Source organism: Delphinapterus leucas, chromosome 1, assembly GCF_059928025.1.
Source record: "Delphinapterus leucas isolate spDelLeu-1000000601 "Yukka" chromosome 1, BTC_Dleu_Yukka2, whole genome shotgun sequence".
Taxonomy (NCBI): domain Eukaryota; kingdom Metazoa; phylum Chordata; class Mammalia; order Artiodactyla; family Monodontidae; genus Delphinapterus; species Delphinapterus leucas.
In genome coordinates, this window is record NC_143129.1 from 93677948 (window position 1) to 93698436 (window position 20489).

The 20489-nt window shown below is 50.9% G+C and overlaps 1 protein-coding gene across 1 annotated transcript; it reads right to left on the reverse strand.

Annotated features, from left to right (window-relative positions):
- Positions 1-685: 685 nt before the first annotated feature.
- On the reverse strand, positions 686-5518 carry PROK1 (prokineticin 1). Its single transcript, XM_022583845.2, has 3 exons — positions 5038-5518; positions 2339-2464; positions 686-805 (listed from the first exon to the last, which is right to left on the reverse strand). Exons 1-3 carry the CDS (start codon positions 5107-5109, stop codon positions 686-688), a joined length of 318 nt encoding a protein of 105 aa, XP_022439553.1. The 5' UTR covers positions 5110-5518.
- Between the last annotated feature and the right edge of the window lie 14971 nt (positions 5519-20489).

The window sequence follows — 20489 nt, forward strand, 5'->3', positions numbered from 1 at the left end:
CGCTCCTGACCCCTCCCCAAGCTGGCCAGATGCCAGAGGCCTCCTCAAGGTCACAGACCTGCTCTTGACCCTTGGAAGGAGCTGTCGAAGGTAACTCCCTCATTGCCACCTAAAATGTCAACAGCTGGTTTAGACTGAACCACCACCATCTGCGTTTCATGGGGAGGCGGTGGGACTGGGGGCATCGCTGGGTAACGTAACTTGCGCTACGAGGGGCCTTGGAGGCCCACAGTTCTGGCCCGGGGGGCAGGCCACAGGCTGGCCCCATAGAAGCCGTCTGGAGGCCGACTGACCTCCTGGCTCCCCACGCCTTCCTCGAGCTCACCGACTCAAGCAGAAGAGTACATGCAGGACGGAGAGAGGCAGGGCAGGCAGATGGAGACATGAGGAAGGAATATGTTCCTGCTACTTGCAGCCCCTCAGGCAGCCTGAGCAGCGCACACAGACTACTCCCAGGACCACAGCCACCAGCCTAGACCCTGCAGGTCACCCTGTGGCGTGTGTCTCGTGGGTGCACCTGTGTGCGCTAGGGAGGAGGGGGGTAGGTAGGCAGTGCGGGGAGTGGGGATGCGACAGCAGTGGGTTGCAGGATTGGGCCACAGGGCAGAAATAAAAGTCCAAGAGAGACCACCCCAGCCTGTGCTCAGGAAGAGGCCCGGTGTGTGTCCGGAGACCAGACAAGCTCCTACAAGTTGACGTTCTTCAAGTCAGTGGAGCAGCGGTACCTGCCATCCCGGCCTCTGGAGCACAGCAGGCTGGGCAGGCAGGGGCAGGTGTGGTGCTGGCGTTTTCTGAAGAAAGGGACCTGGGGAGAGAAGAGGAGAGGGTGGCACCTTCACCAAAGGGAGATGGGCCCTCAGGAGAGGAGCCTCTGGCCGGCCCAGCCCTGGCCAATGTCTCTCTGCCACCATCCCAGCACAACAAAAACAGTTTTACAGAGGAGGAAACTGAGGCACAGAGTGGCTAAGCAACGTGCCAAAATCACACAGCCAGCTTGTGGAGGAGCCAGGATTTGAACGCAGGCAATCTGGCTGTGACACACTGTGATCAGCCACAGCCCTAAAACCCCACAGGCCCTCACACTGCCCACCCGGGGCCCCTCGCTGACGCAGCACACGTGATCACTCACAAACTCACACCTACATCCGTAATTGAATATCACTTATAGCTCACCCATTATACTCTCCATCCCGTGTTGGGTGCCGGGGATGTAGCTACACAGGACGTGGTCCCTGCCGGGTGATTCACACCCAGAGGAGGGCGAAACCACTGAGCTTTCCTCAAAGGGGCTGAATAGGAGAGGTTCAGAGCATAGGTAGTCAGGCAGCCTGGGCTCCAGTCCTAGGTCTGCCACTTCCCAGCTGTGTGGCAACTGACAAGCTATTTAGCTTCTCTGTGCCTCAATTTATTGTCTGTAAAATGGATTAATAATAGAGGCTACCACCTATGGTTGTAAAGGGGTTTACACTATAAACCTAAAGAGGTTTAAACTTACAAAGAGCACTTAATACGAAGGGTGGCACATAGCAAGCACTCCGCATTAGCTTGTATTACCTCTGCTGCCTGCTTTGGGAATATAGATCGGCGGCTGAACCCCCTGACACACCCCAAGGCCACGAGGACTGTGCTTTGTCCCGTCTGTCTCCCCCCACCTCCTCACTCCCAGGCAGACCCTGCCAGGGAGGACCACAGCCGGAGGATGCCCCTGGGTGCAGGTGTGCTCCCCAGAGGGGCTTGAAGGGCGTCCTGGAGCACAGGAAGCCCCGGGAAGGGTGTACAAGCCCACAGTTGCTGTGCGTCCACCTCACGTTCAGAAGCTAAGGCCTTGTGGCCTTTCTGTGCCCTCTGGGCTGGGAGCTCCTGAGGGAGCAAGGCATGCGCTGGGCACCTGGGGCACAGAAGGGTGAACCTCCTTAAAGTGTGTGCACCAGGGGCCTGGCCAGCCTCACCCTGCCCCTCCCCCACCCCAGGCCCTGGCTGGGAGCCCATTTTACAGTCTTCCCACGTCGTGTTCTTGAGGGAAGGATGCCGTGCAGCAAAGGGCATTCAGGGGCCTCTCAGAGCTGGAATTCATCAGATCAGCAACAAACATCAGACGTGTCAGTCTACTCCCCTCGTTGTATGCATGAGGTGATTGATGCCCAGGACCCTTCAGCAAATGAGGAGCTGGGGTCCCAGCCCCCAGGTCTAACAGGCTGTGTGATTGGGACCCCACTGCACCCCAGGCCACCCCCAAAGCAAGGAGGCAGTGAGATATTCCTAGACTGGAGTCAGAACACTGTGGTCCAGTGCCGGCTCTGGCTCGTGGCCTTGTGCCCTGAGCAAGTGTGGGCAGTACCTTGTGGCTGCCGGGGTAGCACTCCTCTCCTTCCCACCCCAGCGGGGTGCACACCCGCAGCCCACGCAGCCACAGGCTGACTGCGCAGCAGGTGCCCGCCCCACACTGGACGTCCCGCTCGCAGGCCTGGGGGGTGGAAGACAAAGGGGTCGTTAGTGCCCATTAGGCCCATCCCAGAGAAACCAGAAGGGACGCACATCCAAAAGCCCTTGAGAGAGGTGCTGGGAACAGCACCCAGGCCGCGGCCTTCCGGGACACCTAGGGCAATGCTGCCCCCACGCCTCTCTCGGCAGGATGCTCGGGGCTCAGCTGGGCAGCAGACCTGGATCGGAGGAGTCCCCAAGCTCCTTCGAGGTCACTCGGTAGGGAGGCTGTCCTCTTCTGACAGGACTAGAGCTTAGGAGATGGAGCTTTTCTAGCACCAGGAGATGCTCAGTGGATGCTGGTGGGATTGAATTAATTCAAATCCTTAGACGGGGGAGGACCCCAATGGCCTGCACCCCAGGGTGTCAGTGCTGAGTTTCTGTGGACGTGGACTCTCCAGCCCTCAACTGGCAGCACTCAGGATTAGTGCCTCCCCTGACCATGGTGTCCCCCTCGGTCCTCACTAGAAGCCCAGCCTCATCTGTGGGTCCAGCACCCCTTGACAGGTGTTTCCCCTGGGGCTTCTCTGCTGACCTGCCTGGCCCCCAGAGAGGGATGGACCCCTCTTGGGCTGGGCTCCCAGAGCAGGGACTAAGTGACCTGGAAGGTGCCGTCTGTATAGCCACACAAGCCCACTTTAAACAAAAGCCTGGATTGGGAAAGACAGAACTGAACGGCTCCAGACTCACAGGAGGCCACACTGGAGAAGCACCCAGGCTTTCCACTTCCAGAGAAGCTTTGCGGCTTTTCTGAGCCAAAATTGGGAGCGGGATTTGGGCTCTTATTTACCAACACAAGGCCATGGAGGGCCGGCCCTCTGGCTGCCTGTGGGGCAAGGCAGGAACTGTAAGACCCGCAATGTGCTCGGCCCCAGGAGGAAAGTGGGAGATGCCGGGGCTGCTCGTCACGCAGAGGAGGTGTAGGTGGCAGTCACCTTGCCACTCAGGTCTCCAGCCTAGTGAGGGCACTTCTCACACACCAGCCGGTCCCTGAAAGCTCAGGGTTAGGGCCGAGTAGACCCCACCTGACTTCCACCAGAGAGGTGGGGCATCGCTGTCGCCCTCTGGGAAGAGGGACCCCCCAGGCCTGCATTTGGGATGGTCACAGTCCTGGGAGCAGGGGAGTGCGGGGATGGTAGAACGCAGCCTCTTCCTGAGGGTCAGACTCAGGGCAGCAGCAAGGCCTGGAGCACAGAGGGAACAGTTCTAACTACCTGTGGTCGGGTCTGTCATGTGTGTCCTCTTACCGCAGCTTCCTCTCCTTCTGTGCTTTGCAAAGTGTCAAACTGGAGCCTTTACTAGGAAGATATTTCCTCATCTCTCAGACCTGCCTCCCACGCCCCTCCGCTCCCCCATCCCGGGCCAGACTCAGGGTCAACCCGCTGCACCCGTCCCTCTCGACGGGGTAACCACGGCTTCTATCCTCTGCTCTTACCCTCCTGATCTCCAGGCTACACAATAGGAAGACGGCCTTTGGTGGTTTACATTCATTAGGTATAATTCTGCCCTGACAGTTGTATTTATGCTCTGGGTCTCCAAAGCATTGGCTTGCCTTTGATACTTGTTCTTCTTTGAAACTCAGTCTTTTTCCTCTAAAAGGGAGAAGAAAGAAATTTCCCTTTCTGTGAACATTAAAATTAATCCAATTCCAGGAATGGTTTGGCCTTTCTCTACATTTCCATTCTCTGTGTAAAAAGTTAGAGGAAGTTGAAACAAAAGTGAATGTCCCTCTTTTCTTTTTTTTCTTGTGGCTTTTATCTGGAAAACTCTCAGGTAAACCATTACTTTCTGTTTTGGTAAGAATTGTCCCACCACTGTCACACAACATGTGCCCATGTGAGGGCAGGTCCAGGTGAAGCCAAACTTCTGAGAGAGAACCACAGTTGGGGTGTCTCGAATACTATGATGTGCCCGCCCGGGTGTGCCCACAGTGGGACCGGATTTCTACTTGTTATCCAACACTTGCTTATGGGTCACTCAGCCAGATGTTGGTGTCGCCCTTATTCTTATCAGACCTGGGCACCAAGTGAAAACACATAAACCATAAGGGAAGGGAAGAGTTTCAGGACAGGCTTTCTTTAAGAGTAGAGAAAGCAGAGATTAAACGTACCCAATAGAAGCTAAATAAGGTCACAGTCTTTAAGTCAACTTGCTACGTAAATTACACTTGACATGTGGTCTAGATCATATATGAAAACCAAAGTTTACACAAAAGATAGATTAGGGGGTGCTAATCCACATTCTAAAAGAAGTCATTATTACACAATAGGAATCTTCTTTTGACCAAAGTTCCAAACTTCAGAATTTGCAATGCTCTCCTAATGCATTGAGAGCAGAATTTGATTTACACACAGTTTCTCAAAAGCAGATAGATCCCCTTTAGCAGAGTGAGGTCTAACTAACGTGAAAATTCTGTGAAATGCCTCTCGGAAGTGCTCTCTGGCGGCTGGTTCCCCACGCCCTTGGTTTGCCTCCTGTTCAGTTCCTGGCTCCCAACCCATGCAGACCCTGACGTCCTCCCAAAACCCAGGGAGTAGAGAATATTGGACGACTTACCCCTGTGATCACGGCACAGTCGGACACAGTCACAAGGAGGAGCATGACTGAGACTCGCGTGGTACCTCTCATGGTCACTTTGGGGTGATGGCAAACACTGCCATCTCCGCTCAGCCTCAAGCCCGCCAGCTGGGAAGGCCAGGCTCTCCCCAGAGATTTATACCGTCCAATCCAGGCTGCCCATGGATGCCTGTCTCCTCTATTCTCTTCCTCTTCACACTGTTATTCAGATAATCTCAGAGATGGAGATGAGACCTGAATCCCTAATGACATCAAATCACCACCAAAACCAATAAATGAACCATCGGCGGCAGTGACGGTTGCTCTGACTCTCAGGACGCAGAGATCCAGTCGGCTCTGTGCATCGTACCCCACAGTACTCTCTGCCTCTGGGACATCCTTCTATTCTGCTTGGGGCGGGGTGGGGAGGGCTTTGGCAATAAATCAAGGGATTTACAGCATCACCATTTACCCTTCCCTGCGCCAAACCGTGTGACAGACGCTCAGGATCATCGGTTCCGTCACACGCAAGCCAACAAGAATAATCTGGGCACTTAACTGTCCACTCAGCACGAGCTGGGGGCTGAGAGGACACAGTGGGAAGGCAGTGTCCCTGGTGCCCTAGAAGGTTAAAATTCCAATGGGGAGACATGAGACAGTGAGAAAACAAGGCCAGGCTTGTGGGGTTGATGTTCCTGAAAAACTCACAAGGAATCGCCCTCTAAGAGGCTCAGGAACCAGAGGGCAGAAGATGAGCCAGGCCACAGGTCCCTGTGGAAAAGCGTGCTTGGGCTGGGCTGCAGCTAAAAGGTACCAGGAGCCACGCGCCTTCCTGTTTTATGCGTTGAGCATGAGAGTGGCCTTATCCAAGGGCGAACAAACACCGTGGTGCAGACACCAGTCCTGGGGAAGGTGACTCTGGACACGGCCCCTCCTGCTGTGTGGGGAAGCGCCTAGCCCAGATCTCCCCATGCCAGCCGACTCAGAGAGCTCCCAGGACCCTTTACCAGACAATCCCCGCTTCTCTCCACAGTGATAAAAGCCATTGGCACCCAAGTTACGTCCCCCAATATGCTAATAGGTGTTATGCACAGAAATACATGAACATAAGATTTCCACAGTTGAAGCTCTGGGAAACACTGATTGTACAGTTCAACTAGCTTTTTTACTGAAGGATTTTTCAGAGCCTTTCATATGCTAACAAGCATTTGAAAAACCAAGCAGAGAAATGCAACTTGTAGTTATTTCCTAAAAAGATCCATCCACCAAACGCTTTTTTCTTGGAGTGTCTCAGGGGAATAGGGCTCCCACATAGCCACGCTGACAGGCATTTATGAGTGCAAAGAGAGAGGACCCAGCACAGCAGCTCAGATAAGACCCCAGAGACAGATTGGGGCGTTGACTTCTTAGCCCAGGGTCATTAGTTTCATGACCCTGAGAATAGCGAGAATCTCTCTAAGCCTCAGTTTTCTCATCTATAACATGGAGTTAAGAGTAGCACTTACATCATGGGGTTTTGTGAGTATTCGTCCATTATTTATTCGTTGACTATATATTTCTTCACAACTACTATATTGAAGGCACCGTTCTTGGTGCTGGAAATAGAGCAGTGAACAAAACAAGGTCCCTGCCCTCATGTGGGGGAGACAGGTAATAGACAAATAAACAAATAGATTTGTAATAACATGGCTAGGTTTGTCCAGTGCTATTAAAAAGGAAGGCAGGCTTTGTTATATAACAGAAACTAACACAACATTGTAAAGCAATTATACTCCAATAAAGATGTTAAAAAAAAAAAAGAAAAAGGAAGGCAGGGAAGACGACAGAGCGTGACATGGGTGGTACTTTAGATGGGGTGAGGGTCTCTCCAAAAAGACACTTGAGAAGCCTGATGAAGTGAAGAAGTGAGCTGGGCAGAGCCTGGGGGGAAGAAGTGGTGCAGTAAGGAGCGTGGTGAACAGGGGAAGGGAGAGGAGGGGATGCTGTTGAAGCAGGAGCCAGGGGTCATGCCATACCAGCCTTGTAGGACATGGTAGGGGCCTGACAACAAGTGTGACAGGTGCCCTTGGAGTGTCTGGAGCAGAGGAGGGGCAGGATGTGATTTACACTTTGAAGGATCTCTCTGGCTGATTCTGGAGAGTTAAGTGAGATGATGCTTGTGAAGTTCTCAGCACAACGCTTGGCACACAGCAGAATTTGCAACTATTGGCAATTTCTATTGTAAAAAGATGGGCCTGTCTGCCTCCATATGAAATTTTCCTGCAAGGTGAGAATCAAAATGACAAGTGTCTACAGCCCATCCGTACACCGTGGCACTGAGCCAGGCACACGACAGGAGAACGAAGACACAACCACCTGCCAGCAACTTACCAAGGGAGAAGGCAGCATGGTGCCAGGCGCTGGGAGGGGGCACAGAGGCAGCCCTGCGCGCTCGGGACGCCCCACACAGACTGCCCGCCTCACACAGGTCACATCCCAAGAGACAACGTTAGATGACAGCGATTATCAGGCTAACACCCCCATTCCGCCCTCACCTCCCATTCTCACCCCCTCCCTCGCTCCCCACAACCCCCCCAAACTAATTATCCCACACAATGGCATGAAGAATGGTAACAAGAAATACCGCTGCAAACAGGACCAATAACATTGATTGAAAGCACTTTATTTCTCTTGAATACTGGTGCTTGAGGAAAAGCCAGTTTAATTAGAGGAAGGCGAGGGATAGGCAGTGACTTGGTGGAAACCCCAGAGGAGACTCCAGGGAGCTTTGGAGTTTTGGGCCCAATAACTCATGTAAGCAGGCATTCACAGAGAGCCTTCCACAAGTCAGGGCCAGGAGCTCACGGCCGTCGGGTCTAATTTCCCTCCGGAACTGAGAGCTCTCCTGTCCTCTGCCAGGTGGATTTCAACAGTATCCTTGACATGTGTTAGCCAGATGAGGGTTACTTTTTGGCTGACAGATGTAGTGCAGAAAAGGAGAGTGGTAAGGAGAGAAGGGCCCTGAGCTAAGCCGGCAGGAACCGGAGACCGTAGCAGGAGGTCAGAGGTGAAGACAGTGGTGAAAGCGGGGAAATGGTGAGAAGTGTTGACGCTGTACTTGCCTCCCTTGAGGGAGAGGAAAGCTGGGGAGAAGATGTGCTGGGCAAACCTTTCCCACCTCCTCCATGGCCAGAGGGAGTGAGGCGGGTGGGCATTTATAGGAGAGAGCTGCCTCGTGTCTGGGCCAGGCCCCTGCTTCTCTGCATTAGTGCTGTGGTGCCAGTGTCACCATTTTGCAGGACTGTTTTTACAGCCGTGTGTGTGTGTGTGTGTGTGTGTGTGTGTGTGTGTGTGTGTGTGTGGTGAGCAAGGGCCACTCACTCGCTCGGGCATAGGAAAAGCCTATGGCGTAGGAAAGCCCTGGGACGGAGGTGCAGGCCCAGGTAGCCCTGACCTGGCACAGTCCCTGAGGTCGCTCACCCTCCTACATGGGATAAGTTTGGCTCCTAGAGGGTCCGAGGCTCTTTCCAGCTCTACCATGAGGCCATGGCTCTGCAAACTAGAAAGCGAGTACATGTCCAGGGGCCATACTGCTCCTGCGTGAGAGTGACACATGTGATCACTTTATCAGTGGTTCGTTAGTAGTTAATGATTAAATAAGAGCTGACTCTGACTCACTGAAGAAAGAAATAAGCAATCAGGGACTTCGCTGGTGGTCCAGTGGTTAGGACTCCACACTTCCACGGCAGGGGGCACGGGTTCAATCCCTGGTTGGGGAGCTAGGATCCCGCAAGCCACGCAGTGTGGCCAAAACAAGAAATAAGCAATCAAACAATGGAAACTGGAGCATCCAGGCCAGAAGTTCTTAACCTGTGGTCACAGCTCCCCAAGCAGTTGATGAACAGAATTCAGAGGATCCATGGCCTTGGGTAGAAAAAATAATTGCATCCTATTATCACTAACTGCTAACTGAATTATAACACTTTCTTCTCTTCTAACCGTAGACCACAAACACAGAAGTATTAATAGTACCTGAGTTCTTGTCACCAAGAGAAATCACAGATCTTTTAATACCATATGGCTATTGTTGCGCATAGCTCAAACTATTTCTGCTCATCACTGCATTGAAATCATGGTAGCTGTTAGTCTAGACTGTGTTATTTGGTACGTTAATAAGGAAGCACATATATTACCACATCACAAATTTGTTTTTAATATAAATATTTATATATTCAATATAAATATATTTATATATAAATATATATAATATATAATTCTTTCTAATCCTACATATTTTATTTTATACATTTTAAAACACTATTCTAAGTGGGAGTCACGGGCTTCCAAGGTGCCCACAGTACAAAAATACCTAAAAACTCCTGAAGCAGACTGAGGACACTTAGAGAAGAGACTAGGTTTAGTGAGGTACAGGGTCATAGGTTCAGGCTAGCCAAACTTAGCTAGGACCTTAGGCTGGACGCATTCGGGGGAAAAGTTGTCAAAAAGAAGCAGAAGCAGCTGAAGCGGCCAATTAGAGCAGGCAGAGTGCACTGCCTGGGGTCACACAGAACAACAGGACTAATGCTGTTAGTGGCCGTTCCCACAAGAAGGGGTCACAAGGTGAACCGGCTCCTGATCTGGATCCAGGTAGATTCCATTCTAGGCCCCTGAGTCTCCCTAACCCACGGACAACTTGTACCCCATCTACCTCATCTTCAGAACTCGCTGGATTTTTAAAAACCAAGGACCAGGTTCCCATCAGTCCTTGAATCTTGAGTCCCCACCAAGTTACTTCCAACCCAACTGTCTAACTGAGGTTCCAATGACTGATCACGAGACCTCTTTATTCTACAACTGGAAGACGTAGTTAAATGGAAGACATGATTACAATGTATCAGAGACTATCAAGTACCTAAGAAGAAACACCCCACAACCTGGACCCGTCACCCGCGGTCACCCTGACACTGTCCGCGTCACAAGCTCTCGCTCACAGCCGCTGCCCTTGAACTTACCCTTGAACGCGGCCCTGCTCTCTCCTTCAGCTTGCACCTTGTTCCTCTCCTTCCCCACACAGTGAGCTTCTAGGTAGATAGACCACCTTCCTCTCCTCCTTTCCCCTCCTCAGCCCTCTCCAGCCTCACTTCTCTTCCTACCCCACCAGTGAAACCACTTCCTCTAAGCTGCCCTTGTCCTCTAAATGCCAAATACACAGCAGAAATTAACACCATATTGTTAAGTCAACTATACTTCAATAAAATTTTTTAATTAAAAGATAAAAAATAGAGAATTCCCTGGTGGTCCAGTGGTTAAGACTCCATGTTCACTGCCGAGGGCCCAGGTTCAATCCCTGGTTGGGGATCTAAGATAGCACAAGCCATGAGGTGTGGCCAAAATAAATTAATTAATTCAATAAAATATTTTTTAAAAAAATAAATAGGGACTTCGCCAGTGGTCCAGCGGTTAAGGCTCTGCACTCCCAATCCAGGGGGTGCGGGTTTGATCCTTGGTCAGGGAACTAAGATCCTGCATACCACACGGCCAAAAAAAAGAAAAGAAAGAAAAAAAATTAAATTAAAATAATAAAAAGCAAAAAAAAGGCCAAATACAAAGCGCCATTTTCAATCCACATCTGGCACACTTGCAAGTGTTGACACAGGCACCTACTCTTTCTTTAAGTCCTTCTCTTACTTTTCATGACATCGTTTTCTCCAGGTCCCCCCACCCTTCTCAATCTCCTCCAGAGATGCCCTGGAGCTGCACTCCCACTAGCCCCCTGTCCCTCCACCCGCACCCAAGGGAGATTCACAGCCACTTACGTTCTGATGACCCCCGACTTTTCTCCACCCCGACCACCCCAGCTCCTGCCTGTCTAGCCAGCAGCCCATTGGATGTCACACGCTGATAGCCGGGCACCTCACTTTCACATGCCCCTTCCTCCAGCATCCTTTATCACTCTCACGCCTAAACCCACTCATATTGCTCAGGGTTCTTAGTTGCAAATAACAGAGTCAGTCCACTGGCTTAAGCAAAAGGGAATTAATAAAGATTAGTAAGTAGTTTACTGAATGGCTTGGGGTCTGGAGAAATAGGATGGAGCTTCACATCCAGGAACAGTGCCCAGAACCACACCACAGAATCAGCTAACAAGGAAAGTGTCTCCCCCGGGGCAGATCGGCTGATATCCAGGCCCCACGCAGAGCCACTTTCTTCCTGCTGCTTCGTTCCTACAGAAGGGAAGGCACGCGTGGGCTGGTTACAGGGCGCAGGTCCCACACGTGCCCTTCTGCAAGGACCCTGGGAAGTAATCAACTCATAACTGAACACAGGGAAGATGTTCAAAGCTCTCGCGCAGCTACAAAGCATGGGTGCCCGCTGCCCCATCCTTCCTGCTGTGTTCCCTTCTCCAATAGTGACACTGCAACACACTCAGTGGCCCAACCTGGGAGTTTCCTAGATTCCTGAATTTCCCTGCTTTCATCAGTCATGTCATCCTGTCACTCAGCCCTCCCCTGGACCTCAGACTCTACCACCATTTCCATCTTCACCACCAGCGTCTCCTAACATCTTCCTGACTGGCCCCCTCCTTCCAGGCTTACCCATCTTCCATACAGCCCAGAGATCTGGTCTTCACTCTCGGAGATTCAAAGTTCTCCAAGGAGTCCTCACCAACCTCAGGATCAAGCCCAAACTCCTCGGGCCGGCAGCCAAGGGTATGAATGACCCAGCCCTGCTCCCCCTCCAGCTTCATCTCCATCACCCCCACCCTCACACATTCCCCTTTCCAGCAACACAAAACCGCTCACAGCTCCTCCCTTGGCCAATCTGCTTGGTTCCTCCATACCTTCCACCTGCTGGTCTCCTTCCTTCTTGTCTGGGTGCATAAGCCCTAGGTTTCCATCCCAGTCCAGCCACTTACTGATGGGTATAAACTTGCACAAGTTATCACACCTCTCTGAACCTCAGTTTTCTCTTCTGAAAAATGAGAATGATACCCTCCCCCCAGGTGCATTGTGAAAAGTACATGACACAACCGGCCAGAGTGCTTAGACACTATTACAGGTTGAAAGGTGGCCCCCAAAAGACATGACCCCATCCCACTCCAACCTGTGAATGTGACCTTATTTGGAAAAAGGGTTTTTGCAAATGTAATTAAGTAGAGGATCTTGACATGAGATCATCCTGGGTTACCCAGTGAGTCCTAAGTCCAATGGCAAGTGTCCTTATTAGGGAGAAAAGAGGAGAAGGCCATGTGAAGATGGAGTTATGCTATCACAAGCCAAGGAATGCTAAGAGCTACCAGCAGCTAGAAGAGGCAAGGGAAGATTCTCCCCCAGAGCCTAGGAGGGCAAATGGCCCTGCCAACACCTTGATTTCAGACCTCTGGCCTCCAGAACTGTGAGAGAATACATTCCTGTTGTTTTAAGCCATCAGGTTTGGGGCAACTTGTTAGGCAGCCGTAGGAAACTAGCACAGACACTCACGCAAAGGCTATCCATCTCTTTCTGTTCCTCATCTCTTCCAGTGGGGGTCTCATCAGGGATGCTCCTGGAATGGGGACCCACACGGCCAGGTTCTGGCCACTCGACAGCACATCAAAACACCCCATTTCCTCTACAAGCAATCGCCACAGAGATGGCCTCTCTGAAGAGCAAGTTTGAATAGAGACATTGCTCTGCCCTCACCTCGGGAAGCGAACAGGCTTCTCAGACGGTCCAGAGCAAGTGAACCCAGGGGACCAGAAATAAACAGATAGTCCACCAGCTTCACCGCTCAGGGGTCAGACAGGATGACTAGTTCTCATTTATCTTGGCTTCTTGAAGACGCCCCAGGAATTTACAGCTTATGTTTGTTTGTTTATTTCTTTTTCTTTTTTAAAATTTATTTATCTTATTTATTTATTTTTGGCTGGGTTGGGTCTTCATTGCTGCACGCAGGCTTTCTCCAGTTGCGGTGAGCAGGGGCTACTCTTCGTTGCAGTGTGCGGCCCTCTCATTGCGGTGGCTTCTCTTGTTGCGGAGCACAGGCTCCAGGCTCACAGGCTTCAGTAGTTGTGGCTCGCGGGCTCCAGAGCGTAGGCTCAGTAGTTGTGGCGCACAGGCTTAGCTGCTCCACAGCATGTGGGATCTTCCCGGACCAGGGTTCGAACTCGTGTCCCCTGCATTGGCAGGCGGATTCCTAACCACTGTGCCAGTAGGGAAGCCCCTGTTTGTTTTTTCCTCATGGAAATCTGAGGGCCCGGTGGCATCTGATTATTTTGACTAAACTCCTCCATCAGGATTCCTCAGGGTCTACATAGGAGCTTAAAGTCCCAGGCATTGTAAGGACACTGGTGTCACTGCCCAGAGTTATGATAGGCCCGGGCTGGCCAACAGCGTCTGGAAGAAGCCAGCTATGGGAAGGAGAGGCCTTTCGTTCCACTCTCGCCAGCATCCACTGTAGGTATCACTTGGCATTTTCACTCTCAAGTCTGAGTCCCAAGGCAACCTAGTGTCTCCCTACCTCCTCACTCCACAGAGAAGGAGCTCAGCTCAGAAGGGTTATGGAATCTCCTGAAGCCACATCGCAAGACAGCAGCAGAGCCCAAACTCTACATCCAGCTATGGCAGAGGAAGAAGAGAAGGAGGTGTAGAACGAAGAAGCCTGGTTTTGGATCCTGGCTCCGCCACTTACATTAGCCAGGATTCCCTCACTCCTCCCCTCCCGTGTTTTTGAGACGCCCAAAGGGAGAGGGCGTGCTAACACACTTGCCAACTGTGATGTCTTTCCCGGAAGTGGGACATCGGTCCTCAGCCCAGAGGGAGCCCCCATCATTTAGGTCTAAAGTCGAAAACGACAGTAACATGACCATCTTCTGAGGTCTTGGGGTTGGGACTCTTGTTAAAGAAAATCCGTGTTGATTTGGCAGAAGCCTGGAAAGGAGGCGACCATGCCCGCCCATCATAAGCCGTGCTTGTACCGCCTCAGTGCCTGGCCAGCATCAGACCCAGGATGCGGGCTCACTTGGGAACTGCCAGGCTGGCAGATCAGCCAGTAAGGACTGAAGAAGGGACACAGAGGAGATCAATAAAATCCACTGTCTTCTCCCAGACCCACCACATTATTCCATCCCATGGCCCCTCCCCTGTCCCACTCTGGGGCTCTCCCACCCACCCACAAAGCCAGGCTTATTGCTGTCCAGTCCAGCCCTTTCCCTGCTCCATGGAGGTTCATATTCGAGGGACTCTGGGGCACAGGAGGGACAGGACAGCAAGGGGCCTTGAGCCCAGAGGCTTGCTCCACGGTCTGGACTTGGGGAAAATGCCTGGGGGCCCTTCTCTCTTAGACTGTGTTCCCAAACTGTGGGGATCCCAGTTGAGTTTGAAGGTTAGATGATGGGCAGGACAGTTTCCTATCCCACCTGCCTTACAGTCCTTGGGTCCCACCCAGAAGTGCTGCTTGCTAATCTCCTGACCACCTGTCTCCCCAGACAGCCCATGAGTTGTCCCCTCTCCCACCACCCTCACCCCTCAGCTTCCAGACCCTCTAGCCCTAGATGGCAGAGTCCCAGAACCCACGCTGGCTCCCCGTCTCACCACAGGCCCATCTGTAGCCAGAGGGGGAATGTGGGCTGTTTTAGGGCAGGTCTTGAAATGGCAACCAAGCAACCAAGTAAGGGAGAGGTGAGGGGGCTTTAGATGCTTAAGCCTGGAAAAGCAGGCAGGAAGGCGACCTCAGTAGCGCTTCATTACTGAGCCGTCTACAGTATCACCTGATTTAATGCTTACCACAGTCCTGAGGAGGTATAATTACCCACTTCATAGCTGAGAAAATAGAAGCTTGGTAATTATCTAAGTCAAACAGATGGCAAGTCACAGGGCTGGAATCTGATCCCAAGTCTGACTTTAAACGCTTACTCCCGACCACCATGCTACACGGCCTCTTACGTAGGAGAAAGGCTGCTAGAAGGAAGGTGGCTGAAGCTCACTCTGCATTGCTTCAGAGGGCGAAAAGTGGGATGACAGTGTGGAAGTTACTGGGAGAAGTTTTGAGCCCGGGACAAGGAAGATGATTCCAGCAGGTAGAGATATGAGCTGCACAGAGGCAGGGAGCCTCTTGTTTCCAGATGTGTTCAAAACAGGAACACGGCTTACTGTCTGGGAGAGAGGCAGAGACAATTCTTGCCTTTGGTAGCTTTTAAGATCCTAAGAGACTGAATATACCAATGGGCAGTGGCCAGACCATATATAAAAAGAGAACTCTGACCCCCAATATCTGAAGCCACCAGCCCAGGAACTCACCCCTTAGCTAGAGTAACTGGCCCAGCAAGCCGGTTAGAAGTCAGGCTTGTAGGAAGCGTGCTTGCTGTCTCTAGCAATAGTCCAAGAAGCCCAACGATAACCTGCATAAACAATCAGCTCCAGATGCCCAGGATTGGATTAATAACGAACAGCTTCCCTAATTTTTGACTAACCAGAGAAAGTCAAATATACTCCCCTAGCCAATCACACAGGATGCCCCCTGTCGGCTCACCTACAGCTTCCCTCAGCCAGCGGTCTCCAAACAGGGCACACCTGAAGCCTTCTTTTTCCCACTATAGAGCTTTCCCACTCTTCTGCCTGCCTTTGTGTCCCTGCCAAAACCCAAGGCTGGTGGCTGACTCCCTTGCAATAGTAAGCTCAGAATAAATAGTCTCTGCTTCTCTCCTTTGGTCTTCGTTCATTTCCATAGTCCTTGCGAATGCTAAGTGTCAAATGTCTGAGTGTGTGTATGAGACAGGGAGAGAGATGTGTCTGTGATTTTATGTCTGTGTCCGATGGTGCACAGTCAGTTACATAGGCAGAAACCTCCTGTTATTCTTGCTTGGTAAGCCCTGCTCCTAGGCCCAGCTCACTGATTTTCTTGACCTTGGACAAGTCCCTCATAGCAGGCTCTGTTGGGGCCTCACGACAGATGTCACATCCCCTGGGCTTGTCTCTGATTTCAGGGTCAGCTGAGGTGGAAAGCTCCACACGAGCTCAGATTTACCTGTGCTGACAGGGTCGGTCTCCGGAAGACAACTTCTTCCCATCTGAGACCCCAACATCTTCTCTGCCCTGCAGGAGCTCAGCCTGCAAGTACAGGGAGTTAATTTCCACCCAGTCCCAGGAAACCTTCAACCAGGAGGGTGGGAGCCAGTCGATAAATGCTCCAACCAACCTAGAAGACCCTGGAAGAATCCAGGCTGCATCAGAGAGAACACATTTTTCATTAGCATCTCCTCCGTCCCTGCCTCCTTTCCCCTACTCCTCACTCCTATTTTCTAGAATCACCTCCCAAATAAACCACCAGCAGCCACATGTTTGTCTCAGCCTCTGTTTCTGGGGAAACCCAAGCCAGGTTGCCACTCACCATGTTCAGACTTCATCTGCATCCTCCACAAAATAGGAGTTTGCAGACGCTGTGCCTCAGGGACTCTCCTGGGGGAGGGGGAGCTCCCACGGCTAGTGAGGTCCAGCCAAGGGCCCCTACCCTGTCCCGCAGAGCAGCTACCCTCAGCCGTCACATTCTGGGGTTCCATGTCAGTTCACTTTTTCAAAGGACTTGTGCTTTGACTTGTTAAAAGACCACTAGGCAACTGGTCTTGAATTGTCCCTTAAAGCCCTAGAGGCAGTTCTAGAAAGGAGAGCCCAGTCCCCCAGAACACCTGCTGAGGTGGAGCCCCCTCATCTGGGTGGCATTACTGAAGCCTCCTCTCCATGGACATGCTCAGAGCCCTCTGCCTGTCTCGTCATGAGGTTACATCAGAAATACCGTATGCTAACACATATATATGGAATCTAAAAAAAAAAAAAAAGGTGCTGAAGAACCTAGGGGCAGGACAGGAATAAAGATGCAGACGTAGACAATGAACTTGAGGGGGAAGGGTAAGCTGGGACGAAGTGAGAGAGTGGCACGGACATATATACACTACCAAATGTAAAATAGCTAGTGGGAAGCAGCTGCATAGCACAGGGAGATCAGCTAATGCTTTGTGACCGCCTAGAGGGGTGGGATAGGGAGTGTGGGAGGGACACGCAAGAGGGAGGGGATATGGCGGTATACGTATACATATAGCTGATTCACTTTGTTATACAGCAGAAACTAACACACCACTGTAAAGCAATTATACTCCAAAAAAGACGTTAAAAAAAGAAAAAAAAGAGGAAGCATGGGGTTAGTATGTGCCCTTGGCTGGGTATTTCCAACAAATTTCTGAACATTCCTATCTGGGATGGATTTCTTCTTCCCATAAGAGTATCTCCCAGGCACCAGAAATCTCTCTGGTTCATGAACTGGTTGGTTCCCCTATAAATGTCAAAGCCACCCGTCTATGGGAGCCTAGCAATGTCTTTGAAGTGGCAGCAGCCATAAACAGGCTCGTGCTGCCTTGCTAACAGCAGGGCAGGGAGGTCTGGGAGACAGTTGCGTGACTTCAGCCTGCTTGCCCTCTAATTACTCCCAGCTCAGCAAAAGGATGGCCCAGAGATGGAGGACAAGGAAGGCAATTGCTAACAGCCAGAGGCCCAGAAACAGGGAAACCTGTGGTGGGCCAGACCCCTTTTCCTGGGCAGCTGGAGAGATTTCCTCCCCTTTGTGCAGGTCAGAGCAGGGTCCTCTGGAGAGGAAAACCCGGTGATCAGTACTCCCAGACAGTTCCCATCTGGTCCGGTCCACACAAGCAAATTCCTAGGCATAGATGGAGCTTGAGCCAAAGAAAACTCAGGGTCAGGAGGAAGGTGGGTAGAAAGCCCCTGAGTGGCTAGAGCCCCTAATCCTGCCCCTGAGTTCTCGGAGGGGGATCTCCTCTGGTCCTTGGTTTTCCATCCATGGAATGAGGTGGACGTCCCTCTGAAAGTCACAGACTGTTAGGATAGCAGCAGCTCAGAGGTCTTCCTTCACTTTGACAAGAGGCAGGGGACTTGCTGGGCTGGGCTGTGGTGGAAGCTACAGTGAGGGCCGGGACTCCTGCCCCAGCCCGGCATGCCTCCGCCTCCCAGCCTGGACCTTCCTGAGTCTGACTCTGCCGGCCAGCTTTCTTCTTGCCAGACTCCTGCTCAGCCGGCACTCCCAGGTCACTACCGAAAACTGGTTTCATGGCCCGTCTTGTTAACTCAAGGCATCTGCCCTAGCCTCTCATCACCTAGCCTCTCAGGTAGGTAGGTGACACCCAAACCAAGGGACAGCACTATTACAAACAGACCTCCTTAAAAAGCTATTTCGGGCTTCCCTGGTGGCACAGTGCTTGAGAGTCCGCCTGCCGATGCAGGGGACACAGGTTCGTGCCTCAGTCCGGGAGGATCCCACATGCCGAGGAGCGGCTGGGCCCGTGAGCCATGGCCGCTGAGCCTGCGCGTCCGGAGCCTGTGCTCCGCGACGGGAGAGGCCACAACAGTGAGAGGCCCGCGTACCGCAAAAAAAAAAAAAAGAAGCTATTTCTATGTGAAAAATGAATGGTGCTTTTATTTCACAATGTATACAAACATCAAATCATTACATGGTACACTTGAAACTAATATAATGTTATATGTCAATTATACCTTGAGAAAAAGAAGAAAGAAAGAAAGAAACAAAGAAAGAAACAAGAAAGAAAGGAAGAAAGAAAGAAAAAAGGAAAATGATCAGTGCTCTAGAGCAGTTTTTCAAACTGTTTTACCATGATCTACCTTAAGAAATAAATTATAGCCCAGCACCCACAAGTATGGATGTATGTTTATATAAAATTGAAAGCTTTCATTCAGTAATACTCATTCTTGTCACATGCAATGCACTCTGATATTTTCTGATGCTCTAGTCTGTTTCATCCTTTAATGCTTGTTGCAACTCTCTAGTCAGGGATCAGCAAACTTTTTCTGTAAAGGTCTAGTTAGTAACTGTTTAAGGCTTTGAGGACCATATAATCTCTGCTGCAAGTACTCAAGGTTTCCATTGTGGTGGGAAAGCTGCCATAGACGACAGAAAAGAAATGGGCCCTGCTGTGCTCCAGTAAAACTTTATTTACAAAAATAGGTGGTGGGCTGAATTTGGCCTGTGGGCCATAATCTAACCTGATTTCATGACCACCAATGGGTTAAACCATAGTTTGAAAAACACTGCTCTAGGAGACCATTTCCCACATCTTTCCTCCTAACAGAAACCAAATTTCATTCAGTGTGTACTTCTTCTCCACGTAGCACAACCCCCAGGGAGCTTATAAACTGTGACTCAGGAAAGTGACGGTTACTCCTCGTACCAGCGCTGGGTATACATAGGTCAAATCAGCCCATCACGTCACTCATCCAGTAACCACTGTGGTTCCAGGGTGGATGCAGGACTTAAGATGGCCCAATCAGCCTAAAGAGAAGGACGTAAAGTCTGTGCTTGGAGAGTGTTTTCTTTCTCCCAGATGATACCCAGGAGCATGGTGCCTGTTTCTCCCGTCATTGGGTTTGGAGGATTGGGCCTATCAGGGTAACCAGTCTTCAGAAAAACCCAGTGCTGAGGAAGACAGAGCGGAAAGATGAAAAGACTCTGGATCCCTGATTTGACCACATGTTAAGTTGCTTTAAGTCAGTGCTTTCTATTTCTGGTGGCCAAAATTACCCTGACACCAGGGGGCTTGGGCCTCCATCAACAGATGGAAACTTGCTCCATTCCAAACAGGTTCAAGCTTCCTGCAAAAGACCCATCCTCGCTCTAAGAAGCTGAGGCCTCAAACCTCCACATCCACGGACCAGTGCCCCTCTCCCCCAGCGGTACCCGCGCTACAGAAACCAGTGGCCTTCAGGGCATTGTAGGTTCTGAGTCTTCCCTTATACATGCTGGGAAGAGTAGGTTGGCACACTCTGAAATCAGGACCAACTCACTCCAATTTTTTATTTGAAAAAATAAAAAGGCCTCCCATTAGCCTTCAGCTGATGAAAGACAGGCTCAGCAGGAAATTTACATCTATCAAACGGGCTATTATTGGGAAATTAGACAAGGAGGCCATTAGATTGGGGTGGTTCTGATGCCTTGGTAGCTACATAAACACCCCCAAGCCTAAGTCAGAATCAATGTACTCGAACCTGAGAAAATGACACTTAGGGACAACCAATCACAAACAGCCAACTGAGCTTTCCCAAGTAAGGCAACTGCTTCAGCTACAGCCAAGCAAATAATTTCTTCATTTTGCTTCAGCATCTTCTCTATAAAAAGTTTGCCCCTAGCTCCTGTCAGTGGTGTGCTCTTAACCACCTTTGGTTTTGTGCTGCCTGATTCGGATGGATATATGTTCAAATACACTCGAAAATTTTTAATGTGCCTCAGTTTCTTTTTAACACGGAACAGAAACTCTTAATTTAAATGGGAGATATCGGACATCCAAGCTGACTCTCCCCTTTGACCCGGGAAAGAGTTTCTCATTCAGGCTGCTAAGAGCAAGGATAAAACAGAGTATTTAACACCACTGAATTGTGCATTCAAAAGTTAATCAAAATGATAAATTTTATGTTATGTAT